At 36.8% G+C, this 25437-nt stretch overlaps 1 protein-coding gene and 1 pseudogene across 2 annotated transcripts in view; both read left to right on the top strand.

Annotated features, from left to right (window-relative positions):
* The first annotated feature begins 8133 nt into the window (after nt 1-8133).
* The window catches only part of Samd3 (sterile alpha motif domain containing 3), a 47843-nt gene continuing 30539 nt past the window's right edge, over nt 8134-25437 (top strand). For both annotated transcript variants that reach the window (XM_027947404.2, XM_027947405.2), the window contains exons 1-3: nt 8134-8522; nt 9346-9535; nt 12700-12807. In XM_027947404.2, the coding sequence (XP_027803205.2) occupies nt 8444-8522; nt 9346-9535; nt 12700-12807 (377 nt within the window). In that variant the 5' untranslated portion in view covers nt 8134-8443. The remainder of the gene's footprint in view (nt 8523-9345; nt 9536-12699; nt 12808-25437) is intronic.
* LOC139706295 (U2 spliceosomal RNA) lies at nt 20702-20834 on the top strand (annotated as a pseudogene).

Here is a 25437-nt window from a genome sequence, read left to right on the forward strand (position 1 = left end):
GGGATGATGAAAAAGTCCTAAAACTGGATAATAGTTATTTTGGAATTAGTAATGTGAATTTACTTGATGCCACTGAATTGTACACTCAAAAACAGTTAAAAAGATTGATTTTATACTATGTATGTTTTATCAAAAGATGATCTGAGATGAATCAAGTTGCTACACTTTACATTCTTGACCTATAAAAAAGTATTTGTAAATATAAAATTACTGCCTTAAGTTCAGTGGTATGCACATGATTAGTTTTACAAAGTGCTATGAAATTTTTCTCAATAGTATAATTTGTGCATAATGATATTTTGGGATGGTTTGGAAACTGTCCTGCTGGGCCCTATAAGCTAAAAATAAATCGTAATGAATCTTTCAATTGCTTCACAAATTTGCTTGAATGTAAGAATCTCTGAAAGTGATTAGAAATTCTTATGGGGCTCACCCCAATCCAATTGAATCAAAAAGGAATCTGGGAAAGGGCTTGGGAATCAATATTTTCATGAAGTACTCCAGGGGAACTCATATTAGGTAAACTGGAAAATACATTTTTAAAATAAAATTCTGGATTAAACAGAGAGCAGCAGGAATCTGCATCAACCCTACATCCTTCAATAACACCTCTCTCCTTTCAAGCCTGAGTTTGCCCACCAGAAACAATGAAGGACAATGTCCCTAATACCCTTCCCTAAAACTGGCACTGCTCTAAATTGCAAGTACTACAGCAGTGGCTAGAAACCTGTACCAAGAATAAAACAATCAGATGGAAATAACCAAATATGAGACAGGGACAACTGGAGAGAAAGGATGATTTGATCAGTAGATGATGAAAGTAGGAGTAAGCCTGTAGCTGGCTGACCTTCAATGCCCTTGGGCATCAATCCTATATATTTACCAGGAACAAGTGTCCAGATGCCCATGTTTCAAGGTGGGTTCTATGTGCCAAGAAATTTGAATTGAAAAGTTCATTTTCTGCCTGAAATTATGGTGTGTTTTTTTTTTATTTTAAGCTTTTCAAAGCTTGCCTAATTTATGAAAAATTTCTTTTTCTTCCTTTCTTCCAAACTTCTCTCTCTTTATCCTGGGGTTTCGTTTTTGTTCCCAAATGCAATCAAAGAATGGCAGAAGTGAGTAGGGTTAGAATTAAGACTGAAATGTAAAGGTTTTTTTTGAAAAATTGTTGATAATAAAATCATCTAAAAAGGAAAGGTATATCTTATTATAAGTATTATGGTCTTTATTTGCAGCATGGTTATTTTTTCACTTATTTGTTCTCATTCATAATAATCTTTTCCTCTCCTCTTTATTCTTCCCCATTCTCCACGTTTTCACTTGTTTGGTCCTGATATGTGTGTGTGTGTGTGTGTGTGTGTGTGTGTGTGTGCTCACGCATGCTCTCTCTTTCTCTCTCTCTCTCTCACACACACACATACACACACACACAATTCAAATACACACCCTCAAACTTAGAGGCAATTGATGCAAATTTTACAGTGTTGGCCAAAAGTAGCTTTGTGTTAACAATGTGTTTAAACATCCTGGCCTCTCTTTAGATGGTCCCAGGGCTGGCAGAAGTGTGATCATTGCTCACTCATTTTGTACCAATCTTGCAGAAAAACTACAGGCTCTGATGCCTTTTTTCCCTACATTTCTCATCGTGGTTTGAGTCACACTACATTAAGAAAATTCACCACCTGTGTCCACTTCTTCCTGAAGACATCTATAGAGTCAGACCCCTACTCGCTGGGGTAGATTAAAAAAGCCCAGCTTGGCTCTACCAGCTGAGCATTGCAGCAGGGTGCAGAAATCACCTAACACAGGTTCTAACAGATGTGGCTCTGAAGAAGCAGCTTAATAACTGTAATATTTTAATAACAAAAGTTCTTGCCACCATTCAGAGCTATAAAACAAGCAATTCTCACCTGTACTATACACATTGAGCTATGCAATAGGAATATTAAGTCAATGTCTATGCTACATAAATGTTCATGCATTGTAGCTGAAGGAAAATAAAAGCCCCTAAAACACTAGAACTTTCTCACACACAGACTTTGAGTCCTTGACTTTTGATTCAACATCTAAAGTCTAATGTAAGTATTATCATCTCTGCTTTAAGAATACTATGACAAATGTTTTTTCTGATTGGTACTGTTTCTTATAGGAGTTTAAAAAAAGTTAACAATACAGAATTAAGTGTATTGAAATATACATCATTGAATACATTTGCATATATAGGTACATATGTGGGAATTTGTACTACTTTTCAGAAACTTCTACCTTCAAGAGTTGCCAGTGTGGAGCTGGGGTTATGGCTCAACGAAGAGCGTTCGCCTAGCAAGTGTGGGACCCTGGGTTCGATACTCAGCACCACATAAAAATAAATAAATAAAGGTATTATGTCCAACTACAACTAAAAAATAAATATTAAAAAAAAGAGTTGCCAGTGTTGGGGCTGGGGATGTAGGTCAGTTGGTAGAACGCATGCCTGCCATGCACAGGGCCTGGTTCAATCCCAGCACCAAAAAAAAAAAAAAAATGAATTGCCAGTGTTAGCCATCTGAGATCCAGCCTTTCAAACTTTATGCTTCCTGTACCCTAAGGGGCCCTCAGAGTCCTGTTCATCTTTCAGTACTCACTGAGAAATATGAATTCAGAGTTGCCAGAACTTCAGATTTTTTCAGGACAAACTCAAGATTTGTAAGCTCCTCCATTTAAAAATGAAATTAACTAAAAACTACTTCCCCAAACTGGATTGAGCCTAGTGATCTCTTCTTTGATCTTCAGAGAGAGAGAGAGAGTAGGTGGAAGGAAACCCTGTCCCTCAATGATATGCAAATATCACTGGTTATCTGTTCTTTTTAGAACTCCAACTTTCCTAATAGTAAATGTAAAATTCTTTCTAGGGAAAAAATTCTCTTCCTTCCCCCACCACCCCACTAGGAGTTGACAGGACCTCACAAATCCTGGAAAAGTGTTCTCCTACTGAATTACATCCCAAGCCCCAATTTCGTTCTATATCAACAATCTATGAATTATAAATTAGTCCACATCAAATAGGTTTCTTTTTTTTTTAATTGAGTACGTGTCCACATTTTTTTTCCTATTTGTGATTTGAATTTCTACATAGAAATGTGTTAATTCATCTAAAATATATTTAGGCATGTGTAGCCTATGGCCTCTCATTAATTATTGCATAACTCCATTACCTCTTACTATTTGAAATGTTTTCTTAATATGATAAAATTATTTCTGTAGATACAGGTATCTTTTGATTTAGTTCTTGGATCAAGAACATAACATCATCAATATGAAACCTAATTTATGCCTTCTCATATTATACACACTTCCATGTGATAGTCAGGGATCCATAAAAACTAAGAAAAAGGAAGAAAGAAGGAGAAAAAAAAATGAGAGTTTGGATCAAGAACCCATCTGGTTCTTGTCAGAGACGATAACTGAACAGTGCTGTTAAATTTTAGCAAAATCTGGATGTGTGACTAAGAAGTCTTGGTAGTTTAAGGTTGTCAATTCTCTCAGAATTTACACATTCTAATTCAGAGTCACAAAAGATTATGTTTTTGACGTACTATAGTTCTATATTCATCTGGAAAAAATAAAAGTGAAAAGACATAGAAATGATTGGCAGAGATATGATGTTAAGAGATATTATACAATCATAATAAATATAAAAACATAGTACTAGAGCAAAAGAGAAGAGATCATCAGCCAACCAAAACAGAAAACCCAGAAATAGAAGTATACACAATGTAGCATTAAGAAGATTTTTCAAAATTAGTAGCAAGACAAGAAATTATTTCACAAATTTTGTTGGAACAGTACCTCATATCACCTATAAAATCAATCCCTTAGATGAGTTAAATATCTAAATGTTAAAAAAGAAAAATGAATTTAAATAAGTTTATATAAAAATAATCAGACTCAGTGACATACACTTGTAATTCCAGTGACTCTGGAGGCTAAGTCAGGAGGATCACAAGTTTGAGGCCAGTCTCAACAACTTAGTGAGGCCCTCAGCAACTCAGCAAGACCCTGTCTCAAAAAAATAAAAAATAAAAAAAATAAAAAGGGCTGGGGGTGGAACTCAATGGTAAAGCACCTTGGGTTTAATTCCCACTATTCCCTCTCAAAAAAGGTTACATAAAAACAAAAGATTGATGGATTTAACTACAAAATATAAAACACATGTATATACATATATATTATATGCCTAAAACCAATAAAAATATAAATACACTAATAGAATAAAGAATTCATGTCACAAAAAGCTATACCAATTTATACTACCCTTAACAATGTGTAAGACAACATTTGACCTTGCACTCTTGTTAATCCTTTTTTCCCCATATTTTCCAGTACAAAAGTGAAAATTATATTTAACTCAATTATTTTTATTACAAAGAATGTGGTACATTTTTAATTATAAAAAATATTTAAAATTTTGTTTGAGAGATTAATGCAAACATCTATTTTTGTTGGTTTCTCAGAAGCAAGACATTAACCAATAGTTTCAACCATAAGAAATTACTGATCTTAGATTGTTGAATGTACAAAAATGGCAATGTCAGAGCCAGGCTTGGTGGCTCATGCCTGCAATCTCAGCAGCTCGGGAGGCTGAGACAGGAGGACCGTGAGTTCAAAGCCAACCTTAGCAACTGTAAGGTGCTAAGCAAGTCAGTGAGACCCTGTCTCTAAATAAAATACAAAAAATAGTGTGGGGGATGTGGCTCAGTGGTGGAGTGCCCTGGTACCCCCTCTCCCCCACCAAAAAATAAGTGGCAGTGTCAGAAGGCTTAGCTTAATGGATACTGAGAGCCTATTTGGATTCTTCACTTGTTTGGTGTCTGCTAACTTTATAGATCTCACTGTTTACCTAATCATGATGTACGGAAAATAAATTAAAAGTTGTATTTCCATAAATGTTAGAGAGATTGATTGAAACATCTATGTTTTTTTTTTGTTGTTGTTTTTAATGAAGGAAAACTGGTGTTTATATGAATGTTTAGTAAAGGCCAAACTCTTTCCATCACCTGCAACATTTACTTCAAAAAAACCAGTTTCTTGTCATTTATCTGACATGGTTGCCTAAATAACCTTTTGAAGGCATGGAACACACTGTCAGTTTAATAACTGTCCCAAGCACACATGTATGTATAAACTCTTAGCTCAATACTACAAGCTCCTTAGTGCTCTTTACACACTATCTCCTGTTATCTGCTACCATGTGGTTACCAGTTCAGGCAGTGTATTCCCAAAACATGACCTGTTTACTTCTGGCTCTTTGCTTTTAGTTTGACATATCAATTCCACTTCTTCTAGCTCCTTCACTTGTCTAAACCATATCTATCATTCACATTCCAAGTCAAGGCTTATTCATTTCTAGGAGACTGTAGGGGAAGGCCAGTCCTAAAGTACTTCCTAAAGCACCCATGATCCACTCTGTTATATTCTACTTGTCTATGTGTCTCACTTTCTTGATAAGATTTAAACTTTCGTGTAGTACCATTCACTCAACTCTGGACTCTCTGGACCATAAACATCTTGGTCACTAATGTATGCAAAGTATTTTAGTAAACTATTTCATATGCAAAGTATTTTAGTAAACTATTTCAATTTCCATTCCAACTGGCCTAGTGACAATTGCGATGAGCATCAGCCCCAAGTGCTTGAGACAGAAAGCTCCACTGTACTATGTGACAATCACATCCCTATTTTTTTTTAACCTCAATACTCCTTTTTCTCCAGTAGGATCTGACTTTGCTAAATGATTTTTCCCTTCAAGCGCAACCACCAGTGGAAGATGTTCTTTCCCAGGATGGGATAAGGCATTGATTCAGGAGAAGGCATATGCTGCTGGCAAAACTCTTCCAAATCTTTTTGTCATCTTGGCTTTTGGACTTCAGGAAAATAATAACAAATATGCAAATAGAAAGAAAAGTGGCAAGACATTTTCATGGTTTCTTAAGAAGTGCTTTTTTGTGGTTAATGCCTCTTTGTGTTATGCTGCCCCTAAAGATTATAAGTCATGTTCACAGCCTTGTCCATTGTCTTTAGAGTTTTAACAAATTTATTAAATAAAACTTGCTCATAGTTAGGATGTCTACCTAAAGTCATGTCTCTTCCTGGCCTTAATAAGATGAGGCCCTTTAATATTTAACATAAACTTCTTTTATTAAAGTTATATAACTTAAATAATGAGAACAGTTTGGTTGCAGTATTCACATATAACGTTGTCATTAGTTCTGTTTATTCTTTTATTTTTATTATTGTGTCTTAAAATATTTAAAAATGACATATGCCCTCACATTTTTGAACCCTTCAAATGTTTCTGAAACTCAGAGTAAGCTATCAGATATATTTTTTCTCATTTGATGTATTGTTTGCTCCTTGGTGTAGAAGACCACAATAATATATCAATAATTTATGTGAGAGGAAGTTCTAAGGTTGCTACTTGAAAGATATTACATTGCTTAGGGAGTGATTTTATTTTCTTAAAATATTCAGAAGAAAGTATGAGCAAAACCTGTTTTTTATTTTATTATGTTTGTTATGAGGGTTATAATTTGATAACTGTCCTGTTTTTACCAAAACTAAACTTAGAAAAAAATCTGCAAATGAAAAAAAAATATATATGTGTTTAGTTCCAAGTACTCCTTTTATTTTCAAATTTCTTTTTACCCATCAGTGACTGACTGCAAGGCCGAATTTTCTGCTCTGCATACCTTTTCATCTTGGAGGTTAGAGAATTACCCACCCGCCCACCCACCCCCATCTCCTTACTTTTCTATTTTTTTCTAAGTCCTACTCTTCACAAGGAAGTCAGAAGTGTGACAGAAAGGTGTGATTTTTAATTTACACCAGAGTCTCACAAATAATGACTTTTCACACCCTGATATTGCTGCTTAGCCTAGGGGAGGAGCTCTGTGGCTACTGTTTGTCGTAGCAAATTAAATCCACTGCTGTAATTCAGGAAGACATTCTTCTATATTTAACCCTTGTTTTCAACTTGTGTTTGTGAATACTTATGAGTGTATGGCTTATTACTTTGAAGTATGCTTGTTTTCTAGGAAATTCTTTTTGGAGACTGTTATTGTCAGATTGTCAAGTTTAAAGGGAAACTTCTTTCTCCTTTCTACTGTTCTCACAGTGATGGTGGTAATTGTAACTTATTTAAATATACAAAAATGAAGACTATGATAATATTTACTTTTAAGACTTCCAGCAATAAAATTGAACTACATAGTCCAACACATACTTTTATTTTTTATTTTATACTTGATATATATATATATATATATATATATCTTTATAAATTAAATATTTAACATTTATAAATTAAATATCTTACATATATATTTATATTTTATTCCATTCCTCCAAGAGTAATTTTTCTCTCTGTCTTTACAGAATAGTCAGTATTTTACTATACTAATAAATATCATTGAAATTGAAAATAATATTAAAAGAATAAAATGTTTAAAGTTTTTTTCAGTTTCTGCCCAATCCATTTGATGTCTTTTGTTTTGAATTGTAAAAAACAAATGATCTGCTTAAGGATAATAGGGAAAATTATCAAATTTTTTTTAAGTAAGAAAAAACATTGAAATCAGTATTTTAGAAGGCTGCAGAATAATAGCCTGTACAAGAACAATAAGAAATGGATCTTGCAAATTCTGTGTACACGTCTCTCACTTAGACAAATATTAGAAGATTTTAATTATTTTCTAATTCTAAGTCTGCCCAATTAAGTAGAAAAGAGAAATCAGTGTTTGAGTTCATCCTAGTTCCCTTACCAATCATGATGGTGTTTAGTGAGTTCTAGAACTGAATGGGTTTTGAGTGGTATTGGAAGAAAGGGCAGATACACTCGGATTCTCCTGAGGCTCCTCTTGCTAAAGCAGACCATGAGCAGGGGCTGCCAGCTCTCTCCAGGCTGGGAGCAGCAAGGGGTTAAACAGTCCTGGTGTAATAAGTATCTCTGTCAGGCTTTCTTCTGATCCTTCCTCTTTTCTCTTCTGCCCACCCTTTTTGTAAATGTCAACCACTTCCTGATGGTTTCACACCTTTCTTTTTTTTGTGAAGAAACCTGGGTGTACCATTGTATGTTCTGGCTGGCTGTGAGTAAAGCTGAGGGATGCCTGTGGGGAAAAGTAGGAGCAGGTGAAGATATTTTAAAAATGAGACCAGGCAATGGGTTAAAATCAGTCATGTTTGTAACATGTCTGTTAGTTTTCTTAGCAACTTTTAAATATGTATTATAAAAATATTCATTTTTTTAAAAACTTAATGTTGGGAGTCTAAAGGAATCTAGCAGAAGAACGAGATGGTTCTTTTTTAAATATATCAAAGAACGATAATCAGGAAAAAACAAGAACAACACTGGAGAATCCTCCCCTGGCCCTTTACTCTACAGGTGTACTATTTATAGGATCCTGCAATGGAAACTTGGTCAGTTGATCAGGTCTGCCTTTGGCTGGAGGAGAAAAACTTAGGAGAGCTAGTGCCTAGGTTTCAAGGTGAGTTGTTCATCCTTTCAAAAATCTTGTTGGAGCAGCCTGGATATTGTGAGTCTTTTCTGTTATTAAAAATTACTTTGCTGATTCCTGTCTGTGTGTATGTAAATGTGGACGTGGAATTACTGCAGTAAAGAACTTTTTAGTTCTTTATTTACCATGAAAGAGTTTTTGTTTTACCTAGTATCTACAGGAGAAGATATTGCAAGATGAACTCAGTCTTGAGAGGGACTTAAAATACTTATTTGATACATATATTTTATATAGACTTTGCCTTATATAATCTAGTATGTGCAGTGTTAGATTTATAAGTATTTTATATTGGTCAGGAGGTATTACTAAGAATTATTTCCCAAGTTTTTTTTTTCTTTATAAAAATAATGCTTGTTACATGGGGCAGGAGGCAGGGAGGGAGGGAGGGGAGTGCTGGAGAGTGATATTGGCCAATTTATATTGTTATATTTACGCATGTATGAATATGTAACAACAAATCCTATCACTATGCACAACTATAATGCACCAACAAAAATATGCAGAAAATAAAAATACTGCAATTTAGAATTAGAATGGGGAAAGGGCATTAATGTGTAAATACAAAGTTTTTATTGTGAATCCCTTTCCTGGTTCTTTTTTAGAAGCAGACATCAATTTGGAATTGTGCAATATCAAAGTTATATTTTTGTCAAAGATACATACAATTTTATAACCACAGAGGACAAGTTTAGACAATCCTTTCAACACCAGAAATAGTTCTGTTTATAAAGCTTGTGTTTTGCTGTGTTTTACTGGGAAACCATATAGAAACTAATTTTTATCTGTTTCTCAGAGGAAGAAGTAAGTGGGGCCGCTCTTCTAGCACTTAATGATCGGATGGTTCAGCAACTGGTCAAGAAAATTGGGCATCAGGCTGTTCTGATGGACTTAATTAAAAGATACAAGCAGAACAATCAAGGACCAAGGTTTCCTGGAAGCCCCAGGGAGATAAGCCTGATCACACAAACAGAAGCAACCCCAGCGTAAGTGATGTTAACAAAAGGCCTTGTTTTTGATACTATGCTCTCCCAAGAATGGCGAGAGCATGAAGGTTGGGGTTTAAAACTTTTTGGAAAATGTGACCGTGTTCAGCTATATTTATGTGTAAAATATTTCTAATATTTGAGGAAAGGGCACTATTGCAAAATTTTATGAATGAAGATACATTATGTTTTTATTCACCATGCTTTAAACACTGACTCCAATTGTTGGTGAAGTCCTAAAAGGAGGGGGTTCCTAAATAAAATGTTGTACGATGAGCAGTGGAAATATAAGTGAAAGGGTGGAAATGGATTCCTGGAAATAAGGTTTTAATCCACTAAGCCCCATTGTCCCGTATGTGGGACACCTATAAAAACTTAAATTGAGCAACAAATATACCACTTAAGGTAACTTTTGAAATAAATATTATGTTTTTAGAGTTCTGTACTTTTGAGAAAAACAATAAGTGAATGATTAGAGAACTTGAAAATGCATATACAAAGAATTTAAGTTCTAGATTGTGATTTCCAACCTATTTTAATGTGTCGGGTTTGTTGAAATATTTGCAAGACTGAAAACTTGGGACTTACAAGTTAAAAACCAGGGCTTGCAAAAGGCATCGGTGTCTGCTCCTGGGTATTTATTTATTCATTTGTGTCCTTTAGGACCCTATATAGTGACTAATATATACTATCCTCTAGAGGTCCTAGAAATATGATTTACTAACCACTCTTGCCACAATGAGTTTCCTAATTCTTTAAGAGTATCCTTAGAATAATTAAAGCTATGATAGCACCCCACAGGAAACATGTGGAAACATTTGTGGTGACCCATAAAAGGCCTTATTTTTGATCCTATGCTTTCCCAAGAATGGCTATAGCATGAAAGTTGGGGGTGTTTTTTTTTTTCTTTATCACTGATTTATGCATTGAAAAAAAAATGACAACAGAATTAAGAAAATTAATTTTTTTTATTTTACAAATCTATACCCAGGATGCTTTCAAGCATTCTGATTTGATGTTTCCTTATTAAGAACTTTTTGCAAAATTTTTGAAATGAAATACTTGCTTCAGACCAATCATTCATTTAAAAATAAGGTTGACATGTTTGATGATATCCATTCTATTTTTATCTTTTCGGAAGTTAAATGGGTAATTCTCTCTCTCTCTCTTTCTCTTTGATAAGGAATGCAATATTAACGAGAATTGGCTCAAGTATTGATTTCTAGGATTTTTGAATATTTGGGACTTAGAGGCTGTAGGTAGTCCTGAAGGGCTGGTGTACATGGACTATAAATTCTCCCGAATGATTTATTTGAAGGATTTCTAAGCACCGTTATGGTGTATTCTCGAACATATGACTTTTGGAGAAGTTCCCACTGCAAGCTTTTACTCCTGTCCAGCAAAAGAGAGGGTGTGAAGTTCAAAGCCGGTGCAAAGTAATTTCCGGGTATTTTTGATGAGTAGAACTTTTGAACTGGAAGTTCCTTTCAGTTGACTGGAATCTTGATATTGCCTTAGGCACAGCTTAGAAGAGAACAGGCAGCCGTTTTTTTCCACTGCAAATCAGTTTATAATGTTCTCTAGTAAATGAGAGTTGGCTGGACTGCCAGGAAATCTGGGCTTCGTTCCTGGTTCTTCCACTGACTTGGATTGATTTTACTAAATGTTGGCACCCCTGTCTCTTCATCTGCACGTTGTGAAAGTTATATAGTACGTAACTCCTGTCAATTCACACTCATGTCAGGAGTATTGTAATTTCTGGACAGAGCAAATCTCTCTTCCCTCTCCCTACTCAAAAACAGTACTTTGTTAACTTGTCCAAGAAGGCGATTTTTGAGGGTAGCCAATACTGGGAACACTGGTTGCCCAAGGATTTAGGAGGGGGCACTCATCACTTTACATAGTAAATAGCCAACTCACTTTAAGGACTGTGTTCTCTTGTACTTAGGTTAGATTATTCAGGTGTAAAATTACAATTTCATGCTAGAAGAGAATGTTTGTTGGTTATGTTTGCTTATTGTCAAATATATTTGTCAAATATATCGTCACTTGACAAGTTTGTTGTCAAGTAGTAATGATAGCAGAGAAACATGAAAATATGCCCTTTAATTAAACCCTTATGGGAAATGCTTATAAAGATTCGAAACTTGGTATGAGAAAGAACCCGGAATTTAGGTATCAAAATACCTGCTTTCAAACCTCTGTTAGGATATTTGCTACTCATCTAACAAAAGAAGATAAAACTTGGACATTTGTTTGACTTGTTTTAGTTTTAGCTTCTTCAAGTGTAAAATGTAGTGGGTAAAATAAATGATGCTTTTGGCCCTTTCTGAAGAGTCTATAAAGGCATTCTAGATCAGAGACAGGTTTCAGATTCCATTTAATGGCCAATGGTTGCCTGGTATGTTATTTTTGCAAAGGATTTACAGGCCACATCTCGATAGGATTTTTGGCATACTATTTAGAACTAAGCAAACAATAGGATATCAATAGGAGAGTATTTACAGTTACTTTATGGTGGCCTTGTTGAATCTGGTAGAAAAATTACTGGACAGGAAATCAGGAAAACTGAGTACAAATCTTGGCACTACTACTGAGTAGCTTGTGGCCACGAACAACCTGCTTTCCCTTCTGGACTTCAGTTGCATAGCTTAGAAAATGAGAGGGTATGGCTCTAAGAATGATGAGATTTTACAGGTAATAAATGTTCCCCCCAAATGGCAAGGAGTGGAGAAAGGATCTGACAGATAACCATTTTATTTTGCTAAATAAGTATATTAGCCATATGTACTATTATCGCCCTCATTTCATAAATGAAAAGATTATCTTAACAGCATTTAAAAATAAGAGACAGATTGAGGGCTCCAGGCATAGCTCAGTTCCATCCCCAATTCCAGGAAGAAAATACAACAGATTGGTGAAAACACCATCACAAACTAGTATCTGTATACTTCTTAGCATATAGAATCCACTGAGGGAGACATCTTCAGTACGTCCTCCCTTCAAGTCTTTTAGTCATGAGTCTCACATGAGCTTGGACAGGAACTTAGATCACAGCATTGACTGTGGGTTGACCCCCTACCCTCAGAGTTGCTGTGAGATCATTGTTTGGGGCTGTCATTGAATAGCCTCACACCAGTTCTTCCTTCTTTTCTTGGTTCCAGGGATGTACAGTCCTCCAGTCCAGCCAGTCATGGGGAGCAGATGCCATCTTTCCATCCAGCTGAAAACCTTGATAATGGACTAATTGACCAAAGAGTATTGAAACAGAGGTGAGGTACCAAAGTTAAGACATTTCAAAGCTAAATGATAATATTCTTCTTTATTCGTTATGAGATTTTATGTGTTTAAATGCATTTCTAATTTGAAACTCTTTGTTTCCCTAGAAGGAAACTTTTTAGTAAGTGATAGAGATGTTTGGTACCACTTGAAGATTAAATTTTATGTGTTTTGCCCTAAAAAATTGAAGTTTTGAAATGATGTTATACATCTCTTTCAAGTATGCATTTTAAGGAAAAATAAAAGAGGATTTCATAAACTTGTCCAAATTAATTTGCAGTGGCTACAAAATGATGGAATTTATTCTGTGGATAATGTTCTACAGAATATGCCTTGGGTACAGTCTTTGCTTTGTTTTGAATTTTGATGTTGTTGCTTTAATTTGACTATTGAGAGACAGTCCCTTTATGTTCCTACTCTGTATTTTATATGGTATAATATTTCAGTGTATTGGTTCCATTGAAACAAAGGAAAGTTCTAGACCTAGAGAACCACAGGTAGGAATATAGTGCTCAGATAAAGTCATCAGAGTGATCATGGGTAAGAGGAGCTTCCTGAGCCTTTCATGGTCACCAGGCAGTGCATGCATCTATCATGCATGACAGATATCATCTCTTGTCACTAACTAGCCAACACTTCTCTTCAGGGGCACGGTCATTGAAAGGAGTGACTGCTGGCTTGCACAGAGGGGACAGTCAGGCAACAGCCAAGCAAAATGGTGCTCTTTTAAAGTTTTCATGCACCCTTTATTCTATCATCTCATTGAGTCCCCAGAGCCTTGAAATGCTGTTCTTTTAAAAAGTGGGTAGTGTAAAATAAAAATATGCTATTGTTCGCTGAATTTTTGAGAATCATATTGCTAGGGAGGCCTCATTCCTTCAGAGAACTGTGGTGCCACTGTGTACCCATAGTGTAATACAATTGGTTTCCTTGAAAGAGAAGAGCAAAGAAAGGAGCAGAAAAATATATCAAACTGGAATGGCAGAAAGGAAGATGTCTATTGTTTCATGAAATATATCAGGAAGTCCAGAGAAGGCTATTTATTGGTTCCTGATTCCCATTGGGTTAAAAATCCAGAGATGAATTTCTCTTTTCAAAGTAAGAAAATTAAATCCAAATGAAAGGCACAAATGCATGGCTAGTGGATTTATCTCCAAACAGAATATAAACCAAAAGTGATGGCTTGGAGGCAGAAATTTTTTAAATAATTTCTTTATTGGAAATATATTTTTAAAAAACCCACCATCTTTAATGGAAGTCTGAGAGTTTAGAGAATCCTAAAGGATGATGATAAAGTTCAAGATGATTACTAGGTGGTGGGCCTGGTGAGCAACCCGTTCATACTGGGCAGATGGAGTGCCCAGGGGCTGCAGAGCTGGGGAATGGAGAGATCACCTGATGTGGTTGACGGTTCAAACTGTTTCACAGAGCAGTCACTCCTTTCTGCCCACAGGGGCTTGTTGATTCTTAGAACTCTGCTTTGTTGTGGCTCCAGCCATGAGTTTTCTACTACTCCTTTCTTACATGAAACTGCTAAATGCAGCCAGTCTTTTCTGCCACTATTGAAGTGTGAATGGAGACAGGATGATTAATCCTAGTGGGACCTACTCTGGTACCACTGTTTCAGATCTGAAAAACAGGGATAATAACGATCCTTTCTCAGGGTACTATCATAAGCATGAAAATAGATGATACCTGCTGAGTTTCAAGCAGAGTAGAAGCACATCAAAGGCCCTGGTGTACAGCCATTTCCCCAGCCTCCTTGAGTATTCCTACTTTTCCTGGGGCATCTTTTCTCTCCCTACCTGCTGCCATTGGGGAGTTCAGGATGTGACCTTCTGTACATGCAGGTCTTTTCTCCTTCCAGAATTCCTGTTCCTTTTAACCGTGCTATGAAAAGGATTATTATTTCCATTTTTTTTTCCACAAAACTGAACAAAGAATGGCCTGTGTTTCATCGTATTTCTCATTCTTCATAATCAATGAGGGGGAGCAAAAGAACAGGATTGTCAATGAAACTGAGAGAAATGGGAAAGTTTGGAAATCATAACTGAGACCCCCAGGCCTTTTTCTCTCATCACAGCATCTCTCCTAAGCCTTGGACTTGTGCCTCTGACCTCCCAATAGCCCATTTCTCTACACAATAGCCTCAGTTGTTTTAAAAGCGAGCTTATCTCCCTGCCTTAGAGCATGCATGGTTGGAGCATCTCTCTGTTGTTTCCCACCTGCCTCCTTCCTTTGCTTCTTCCTATGCGGATGGCTTTACCCTTTGCTCTGCTCCCCTCAGATTGGCTGGAACAGCTGACTTGCTACCGCCAACTCCAAAGAAAACTCTTCCTGAAATCAGCTAAGGGCTCAAGTCCTTCCTGTCAATAGACCTGACTTTCCAATGCTGCTTCATTCTAGAATCTGGGGAAAAGAAACAGGCCCAGTGTGAATCTCTGTGACAGAAGAGGTAGATAAGGGCAGGATAGAGATGGCTGTTTTAAATATTTCCCCTCAGGTTCTGCCTTCTTTCTAGGCCTGCTGATTGGGCTGGAATGGAAGATTCTGTCCCTTCTGATGCACTGCCTCATTCAGGACACCATCTGGCTTGTGAGCTAAAATAATGAGAGCTAAACTTGATGCTTTCCTACTGGTCCTCTGCTTAAGGCACTATTTACTCATCAGCTATTGATTAAGGGCTTCTTGAACGACTTTTGTATGAGGCTGTGTTCCTCACCTAAGACCCGCTTATCCTTTAAGACTGCTTGAAATCCCTCTCCAGCAAGCCTCCAGTGATGTTCCAGACCATTCAAGGAGCCCTTCTGTATGTAGTACTCTCTATGTATCTTTTGCTTTGCTTGTAAAAGTAGATATTGAAATTGATTACTTTTAAGTCTGTATTCCCTCCTTAGACACAAGCACCATAAAGACTAAGACCATTTCCTTTTGCTGTTATAAACTAGTATTTATCTCAGCTTCTGGACTAGAAGCTCAATCAGTTGTTTAAAATTGAACTAAGGATATGTGAGCCAAAGAAAGACTGAATATAATTTCATGGGACAGGAAAAATACTTAAATAGCATCCATTACTATATAGACCTTTTGATATAATCCATAATACATATGCTAATTTTTTAACAGAGTTGAATTTAAGGGGTTAATAAATCATTTACTTACATCAGGCTAGAAAGCTGAAGGTGTTTGGCCATAGGGCTTCCACAAAGCCAACTGCTTTCAGGAGGTAGCAAGGGGTGGTAGAGTAAATGCTGGCATTGGGATCAGCTCTAGACTCCCCCATTTCAATTGAAGTCCAGTTGAAATAACTATCAAAGCATCTGGCAGCTGTCACCACACCACACACAGTGGCAGTTACCATTCTTGAGATATTTTCCCCTATGTTCCTTGAAAGGAACATATGTTTTCCATCCAATTTGCAAACAAAACAAAAAAGAAGACTCTGGAGACTGGAAAGTCACCTGACTTTGGCTCTTGGAGAGTCTAGCAATAGTGAAAAAAATGAGGTATGTATGTCCCCATGGATGAACTGGAAAGAAATGCTAGCATGCTGTGGCACAATGCAGCTTTCTTTGGTGATGGGTGATCCTGTGCTCTTTACTGAATTACCTAAATACTCTTTCTGGATGTAAGGATTGTGGGTCCCAATCTCATCATGTGTTGGTAGTCCTTCAAGAAGAGCTTTCTCTGCACTGAGATTCTTTTTTCTTTTCTTCTTCTTCTTCTTTTTAAATCTACCCTATGAGAAACTGCTCACTTCTTCTTTAGTAGCTAATAGTGCATGAAATCAGATAAACAGGTAGCAGTTTCCTACATGTTACTTTAAAGGCACTTCATTTGAACTTGAAGTATATGTGTGCAGATGTTTTGCTTGTGCTTTGGGGCAGAGCTATAAATTAGTCATGGTTTCATGCATATTTAAAAAATTCTTTTAATGATGAGGATATTTTTCCCCCTTTGGTCTGATTACTGCTATGAAATGGTGTAGAAGGAGATTACCCTTCTTCAGCCTATGCTCAGTAAGTGAAGCAATGTCAATGGGTCTTCAACACATTCAGTGCATTATTTTTAGTCACTCACACAGGTAGCTCAGACAAGGTATAACAGGGTTGTGTGTGTGTCTCCTATCCCAGTATATAAGAAAAGGTAGCTTTAGGAGGGGGAGGCAGGCTAGTTATAGGTCTCATAGTACAAGTTTCAATTAGATGTGTAAGATTAGTCTTCTCAATTCCTACACGTCTATGTCCTCTATTAGCCGAGAGTTCCAGGAGGTGGGAGTGTCAGGGACCACTCTTACTCACTTCTGTAGGGCCTGACATGACACAGAGTAGGTGATCAACAGATGTTTATTACATGAAGAATCAGATGTATTAAGCATTTTTTGTGATCTTCTCCTGAGTCAAAGATATGTGACCATAATAGAGAATGAAGGAGCCTTGTAAGAGAACAAGGGGTGAGACATGATATCTTCAGACCTATTGCCTTAGTCACAGCTATATAAGGCAGATGGGGCAGGTAAGAGGTAAGTGCAGGTACTGAACCAGGATGGCATCCTGGTTATAGCCAGGTTGGTAAATTTGGAGAAACAGGATAAGCAGGTAATTAAGAGTTTAGTTTTAAACCCTAGCTCTGCTATTTACCAAATGAATGATGCTGAGCAAGTTCTCTAGCCTCGGGGGGGACTTACTTTTCCCATCTGTAAAATAAATAGAATAACAAGTTAATGTATTAAAAAATTTTAAGGCCTGGGGCGTAGTATGAACACATAAATCTTAGCTATCATTTTAATTTTCTGGCTGGTTACCAAGCATAGGGTTCAATGAGACTCAAAAATTCTGCTCTCAATTGTACAAAGTGGTCCCAGGGATTGCACCAGGAAGTTCCGTCAGCACAGACAGCAGTGTCTGGAAATCCTGCCAGGATTCAGGCTCCAGGCAAGAGGAGGAGATGCTCCAGTCTCCCCAGAAGGCCTGGGACATCGGTGGATAGCTGCCATAGAAGATGAAACAGAAACACTTCCTCTGAGCCAGTATGTAGAATGGAAGGAGGAGAGAGGCTTTAAGAACCTAAACAAAGAAACCCAGTTACCACTGAGAAGGGCGTCAGAGACCACACAGTTGAGAAAAAATTGTCCCATTTAGATGCAGAATCCCAGATTCAGCCATGATGTCCTGTTTCACCTTGGGCCCAGAGCAATGGTCTCTGCTATCTACAGACTGAGGTCTCTGAGACCATGAGACCCAAGTCCACTTTCCTTCTCTAAGTTGTTCTTGTTAGGTATTTTGGTCACAGCCACACAACAGATTAAATAAGCTCACAGATGGGAGATTTTGATTTTTATGAAGCGACATGAGAGAAGGACTGGCAAAGCATAGCTAGACATCACAGGGCTGCGGCAGACCAGATCACTGAAGATTTCTCCACATGAGGCATATAAAATCAGCACTCTGGGAAGATTCAAATAGTGGTTTTTGTACCCCCAACCCATCCGCATAAAGATTCTCTGAAGACATTTGCTGTTCTCTGTCGGGTCGGGATCCAAAAGCCTAGTAGTGGGTAAGTGGATTAAAAAGAAGTTGCCCTAGATCTACTTAAGCTGAACCAAAAACCAACATCTTGATACTGCTGAACTATAAAATAGTAGTACTAAGCCATCTTGAAATAAGGAATAGATCATGTCTGGTTGCTTATTCTTGTGTATGAATGAGAAAGAATAAAAGAAAAAAAGGGACTCAGACATGATAGTTCTGTGAGACCTGATTGTGTAACTGGCGTGGTAAAGTGTAAACTTTGAAGACAAAGGCCAAGTTTCTGGAACTTTGTGTTTCTGCCAAATACGAAGAGGAACTGGGGAATAGGTGGATGTAAAATATTTATTTATATATTGTTTCTTTTCTGATTACTCAGAACCCTGAAGGCTCCTAAGTCCTTAGATTTAATGTTAAAAGACAAGAACACTGAGGGTAAGGAAGGAGTTGCCTGAATGTGGCTGTATAATAGCTGGTACATAATAACCTGCACTGCTCAGCTCTCTTTCCTTTCTTTGTGCTTAATTATGGGCTCCCAGATGCATTTCAAAAGCTAAATTCCTCTGGCAGTCTCATAGACTGATTGGCAGATTTGAAAGCCTTGGCTAAAAAATATAGCTTAAAAGCAAACATGAACATTCTGAAAGTGCAGGGTGAACGTTTTCTGAATCAGTGGTGGGCACCATCATTGCACCAACAAAACTGCATTTCCTTCATAGTCCACACTTGTCTTGAAGTGACACCATTCAGTGTTTTCAGAGATGGCATTGCCCTGTTCATTGACATGTGTCTCGATTGGGCTTTCCAAACTTCTTGTTCACTTTATTTTCAGAGAAGTAGAAACTCTTGCCAAGGACAAGGGGAGCAGGTAACTCCCAGGTAACTGGCATAATTAACACAGAAGCTACGTTTCTGCTTAACTTGTAGTTTGGTAAAATGTGTTTCCTATTTTGAAGATATGTATCATAATATCCTTTTCTGTCCTGGAACAAGATAATAGCAAGTTTCTTAAGCAGATGTCAAAGTCGCTCTTTGCTTCCTCCTCTTCTTCTCTGTTTCCAAAATAGGTAAGCCTTTTAATGTTTCTGAGATGGAATGCCATTTAGTATCAGAGTTGACAATATACAATTGAGTCCTCAATCTATGCTGTTCTCAGTATATAAAGTCTGCAGCCTTGGATGTAGAGAGAAGAACACAAAATGGGATGTCCAAATAGAGTGGCTTGTGGAACATCATCTTTCAGTCCAGCCCCTGGAAAGCATGATGTTTGCCACTATTTTCTCCCTCTTCCAGTGGGGGAGTGCGACTCCTGGTGGTATTCCCGATGTGAAAACTTAAGGGTTTAGTGATCTGGCACTTCTTTTCATTGGCATGTTGGCTTGGTGTCTTGCCTGTAAGTGGATCCCTTGTCATGAGTGGGTTGTTTTAATAGGAAAAAAAAAAAAAAAACAACTTTCTTCTTTGAAAGTTATCAATTTACCAGGGTGGTTGTGCATGACTGTTATCCCAGTGACTCAGGAGACTGAGGCAGGAGAATTGCAAGTTTGAGCCTCAGCTTTAGTCTCAGCTTCAGTAGTGTGATCCTAACTCAAAATAAAAAATAAAAAGGACTGGGGAGGTGGCTCACTGGTAAAGCAATCCTGGCTTCAATCCCTAGTACCAAAAACAAATAATTTATTTTAAATGAAAGATTCTATTTTATGTATATAACCACAAGTTTATAGAACTGGCTGACATGGAATTTTATATTTAGTATTTTATCTCTCTCTCTCAAACATCTCTAGTCCTTTCTATAATTTTTGTCGCAAACTGCTACTCAACAAGGACATAAGGAAATCAAAGCAGATGGGGAGCCAAGATAGAGCTGAGTGCCCACAGGGCCCATGTCGGATCAGGCCCATGTCAGACAGGCCATGTCTGACATCTGGACAAGAAATTCACCTGAGGGCCAAGAGAATGCAGAGGAGAATTCATCCCAAAGAGCTCCAGATAAATCTGGAAGAATGAGGAAAACAGGGTATTTGATGTGAGAGAATCCACTGCTGACACATGTATAGAACATTCTGGAGGTTTAGCAAGGCTTGTACGTTGACTGCACCGGAGACTTCACCTTGTGTGGTAGTTGATGATATGACATCATACAAAATTTACTGTATTTTGGATTATTATAATTATTAAATATGAGGAATCGAATTTAAGACGTTAGCAATAGAAGCTATGGAATTTTACTTTTTCTCATGGAATCTGAAAATTCTATCCCTTATTTTATTTGTGGAACTGACTAAAAAAAAAAGAATGAAAAAATTTCCTTGGATTTTGGAATCAAGTAAATTGGAAGCAACAGTTTCAAATGGGCAGGATCGCTTCTCGGCCTTTTGGCTAAGATCAAGTGTAGTATCAAATGGGCAGGAAACTGCAACTTGGTTGAAAAAAATTTTTTAAAGAAGGAGAAGTTTGAGACTCTTAAGATTCTCTAATTCATAAAAAAAAAAAAAAAAAAAACACTGAAGCTTTCTAGTTTGGAGGTTTAAGAGTATACTTTCTCCCCAAAGCAATATCATCTACTTTCATGGGGATAAAATAACTACAAGCACTCAATAGTTCCAAATGGAGTTTAATGCAAAGAACAGATTCAGGCTTTTCCTTTCAAATGTGAATTTTTACATCTAAACATGCAACAAATCATAGTTATTTTTCTCTTCCTGGAAAGTCCCAGAAACCCAAAGGGATGATAAATAAAGGATGGGCCTGGCTCAGAATTGCTCTCATAAATAGGAAGCAATAACTCAACTCTCAGGGAGACGAGTTACTAAAGATGCTATTGGTCACAGTGATTTATATAGTAAACTGGGTTGCAGATGATCTACCTGCCATGTTCACTACACAGTGTCTGTCTGAATCAATGTCACTTAGCATATGGAATATGTTGTAAGGAAACTAGATTATCATGCATATGATAATTGGAAGAATATCATGCATTTTGCATATGAAGAATTACAAAAGGCAGACATCTGGTATGGTCAGGTAGTGAATGTGAATTTATATCTCTCTCATACACTTGATCTTTAAATTATTGGACTTTAAAATTTGAAGTTATATTTCCACATTGGTTCCCAGTACTCTTTCAGTACCTCAAGTAGTATTTGAAATTCATTAGCAGAATAAGGAATAGTCTGTAGAAATGCTGGATTCTTCAATATTTGGGCTGCATATGGCTCATACATGAGGAGTCCAGAGACAACTCAGCTGTCTTTATAGACTCCAGTCATAGGAGTAAGACAGACAACTAGTGGGTTGTCCTTTGGAGTAAACTTCTTCAGAAGACAAGTTTAAGTGATAGTCCAGGTGTTCTTCAAATCAGGGCAAAATGTTTCATATGATCAGGGCAAATGTGAAAGGCCCCAAATAGTCAAATTTACATCAATGATGCTTCTTTTTCATCTCCTTATGTTCTTTGTACTTTGTGTTTGCCTTCTCTTTAGAGACACTTATCTATGGATATGCCTCCTGGGCATCCCTTGGAATCCATTTTACCATCATCACAAAGCTACCCAGGTGGAGAAGGAAACTCTCTATAGAGGCTGGCAGGTTACAGAGAAATATTACTTCTGAAAAGTGTTGTCAGATTTTTTAGCCAGTTCAGATCTCACAGTTGGCAGCTCCGAGTTGACATAACTTACCTTGGTTACTCAGTCCGACCAGGAGTCCTGCACCCTGAACTCAAGATGCTTCTTTCTCTCCAGAATAGTTACAATATCAAGTAGGACAGGTTTATTTTACTGGGACCCTGGACTATGTCTCGAGTGGCTGGCCTGGGAAGTCATTGGTCAGTTATGCCTGGCCCTTCCACTGACTAACATGATGAGATCGATGTTTGTATAAAATTGGATAACATTTCAGAGAGGAAAAGTTTATGTCTATGTAGGGGAATAAATTTTATGAACTTGGAATTGGAAAAATGGACCATTTCTTTAATTTTTTATTTTCATTTCTCTTTATTTTACAAATTAGATTATTTCTACTGATGTTTCTTCAAATTCATTGACTGTTTCTTCTTTATGCTCCATTCTACTCTATTTTTTTTTAAATAACTTCTGTCTCTCTGCTAAAATTTCCTACCATTTCAATCATTCTAGCATGTTTTTCTTAGAATCACAGAACATTGTTAAATTAGTTACTTTGAAATTCTTGCCAACATCTGGATCATCTCAACATCACACACTATTGCTCATCTTTACTCTAGAGAATGGGTCACAATTTTTTGTTTGTTTTTGTATTTTAGTGTGTTACTTAATTTTAGATTGTGTACTGGATATTGTGAGTATTGCAATGTGCACATGTTTGAATAAGTCCTATTCACCCAAAGAACATTGTTTGTTTTAACAAACAGTAAAATTGATTGTACTTTAAAAAAAAATTCTCTGAGATGTCAGTTAAATCTGTTTAATTCTTTTATCTTTGTTTGGGATATGTACATGTGTGGTTCAGGATCATCCTAAGACTGAACAATTTATATGCAAAATTTTGAGGTTAACTTCATTAGCTCTTTCTTTTCTGCAATTCTCTGATTCTCCTCCACTTTTCCACAACTTGATTGTCCTGAATGCTGTCACTAGTGTAGTCACTCGTAAAAACTCCAAGTTTTCTATTAGAGTTTTAGCAGATTTGCGTGAGATCTGCTTTCAGGCTCAAAGCTTTAATAGGGGAAACAGTCAGTATCTTCCTCTTTGAAGTGTAGGATTGTCTTTAGGATCTTACATCTTTTCAGTCTTCAATGTTTTCAGTTTTTTTAATTTGTCAATATTTATTGTTAATATGTGTGAAATAGTTGGTCCACTGTGAGCTTTGTAGACCACTCCAGAAACAGAGTTCGCCTAGTAGACTGTTGAAATTGTAAGATGAATGTTTGCCTTAGTGTAGCATGAACCCTAGTAAGAACTACACAAATATAAGAGATAAAATGTACAGAATTTTTCATGACATCTAGGTGTGAGAAACAAAGACAAGAGAAAAGTCAAGATATTAAGGCTGAGTTGCTATCAGTTAAAAAATAAATAAAACCAAGGAAATTGAAGTGTAGTGTAGGTCAGCTCAGGCTGCCATAGCACAATACCATAGACTGGGTGACTTAAGAATAGAAATTTATGTGTCAGAGTTCTGAAGGCTGAAAGTCTGAGGTTAAGATGCTGACCAATTCAGTTTGGGGTAAGGATCCTCTTCCTGGCTTGCAGACAGCCACCTTCCCTCTGTGTCCTCACATGGAATTGAGAGAAAAAGTTTTCTGGTGTCTCTTCTTATAAAGATATTAACCATAATTTAACCTTCATGACTTCATTTAACCCTTTTTCCATGAAGGTCTGTCTAAAAATACAGTCACATCAAGGATTACAGCTGTAGTATAGAATTTGGAAAGGAGGAGGACACAATTTAGTTCATGACAAAGGAGAATCTTGCTCAAAGCAAAAAAAGATGATGGATTATTTTGGATATGTTACATATGAGATGAACAAGCTACAAGTTGTTAGAGATTTGGAGTGGAGCATGGAAAGAAGAATATTGGGGACAGATTTATAATCCACCAATGAAGAAGAGTCAGAGCTGATGCTGTGGCACTGGGTGACTTCTCTGAGGAAGAAAGCATAGTTCAATACAGAGGATTAAGGAACAAGGACAAAATCACCTGTAAACTCCCGGAGAATGTGAAGGAGGAATAAATGATCAAATAAACAAGTTGTCAGAAAGATAGGAAGAGAAACAGGAAAGTAAAATAGTGCCAAGGCAGAAAAAAAGAGTTGTGAGAAAGAGAGGGTTATGAGGAAATGGTCAACAGGGCTAAGCCCCGTAAGAAAGGTCTTGAAAAGGGCCACAGTCAAAGTCCCTATATTTGTAAACTAGGAAATCATTATTGACTTTTGAGGATGCAATCTCATTAAAGTGATTGCGAAGAGACTGAGATAAGAGCTTAAGTCAGAGCAGGATGGGGCTGATATGAGGGACATATTTAGGGTTGAAATAGGGAGTTGGATTACTGGGATAGTGAATGCAGTTAAGAAACCACTGAAATGTCCAAAACTGCCAGAGAAAATAGAGCCTGCTGGGTAACCTATGACTTCCAGCTTACCTCATTCATTCCTGCAGCAAAAATCATTACATATCACTTTATTAAGCAATGTTGCATGCACAATGTAAAAATATAGCTCTTCTCTCAAGTAGCATCTGAGTCTCTTCTGCTCCCTGCCAACACTCAACTTGTGTTCTTCTGTGCATTCAGATTTTTCCTGAGTGAGTTGGCACTCAACTGGACTTGTTTCTTAACAGGACCATGTTCCTTATCCTTTGAGAACCCCCACTGGATCATACGGTTTGCTCTTTTGGAGCAGAAAAATCAAATGATTGTTTACTCTTTTTATAGTAAGACAAAGTTGGAGAGTCAACATTGAACTTTTTCATGAAAACCCCCATCATTCTTTTTAAACATTGAGGCATGATCAAAGGGTATAATGCTTCATTCAGTTAGAAAGGAGAAATAATGATAAGAATCTGAGGTGACAAATATATTAGCTTGATTCAATAGTTTCATATTATGTATAGATATATCTTAGAGCTTCACTTTGACCCCATAAATACATAAACATTTGTCAATAGTCAATAAAATGTTTTAAATGTGATAATGATACTGCCAATTATCAAATTGTCAGCTTAACTCTAAGTTTTATTTTATTTAGGCTATAAACTTTTATTACTCATGTAAACTGAGTGTTTAGTAAGTAGTAGACTGATTCATTTAGACTGGGGTCAGTCCTAGGAATTAACATGTTTTCAAAGCTTTCCAGTTGACTTTATTGTGCACCCAATATTGAAATTCACTGAATTAGAGATCTGTGGTTTTGTGGTGGTGATTTTTTCCAAAGACCCTGGCTTTGAGGTGGGAGCAGAAATATTAATGTCCTCTGAATTTGAGAGTTCTTTCTGCCCTTGCTCTTATTTTAGAGTGACTTCTGTTGGTACTCTGCCCAACTCTAACTTTTTAAGGATATTATGAATAATTTTAACAACACAATAAAGGATTTTTTAAAAATTCCAATGCAAATTAAA

Source organism: Marmota flaviventris, chromosome 6 (genome assembly GCF_047511675.1).
Source record: "Marmota flaviventris isolate mMarFla1 chromosome 6, mMarFla1.hap1, whole genome shotgun sequence".
Classification (NCBI taxonomy): Eukaryota; Metazoa; Chordata; class Mammalia; order Rodentia; family Sciuridae; genus Marmota; species Marmota flaviventris.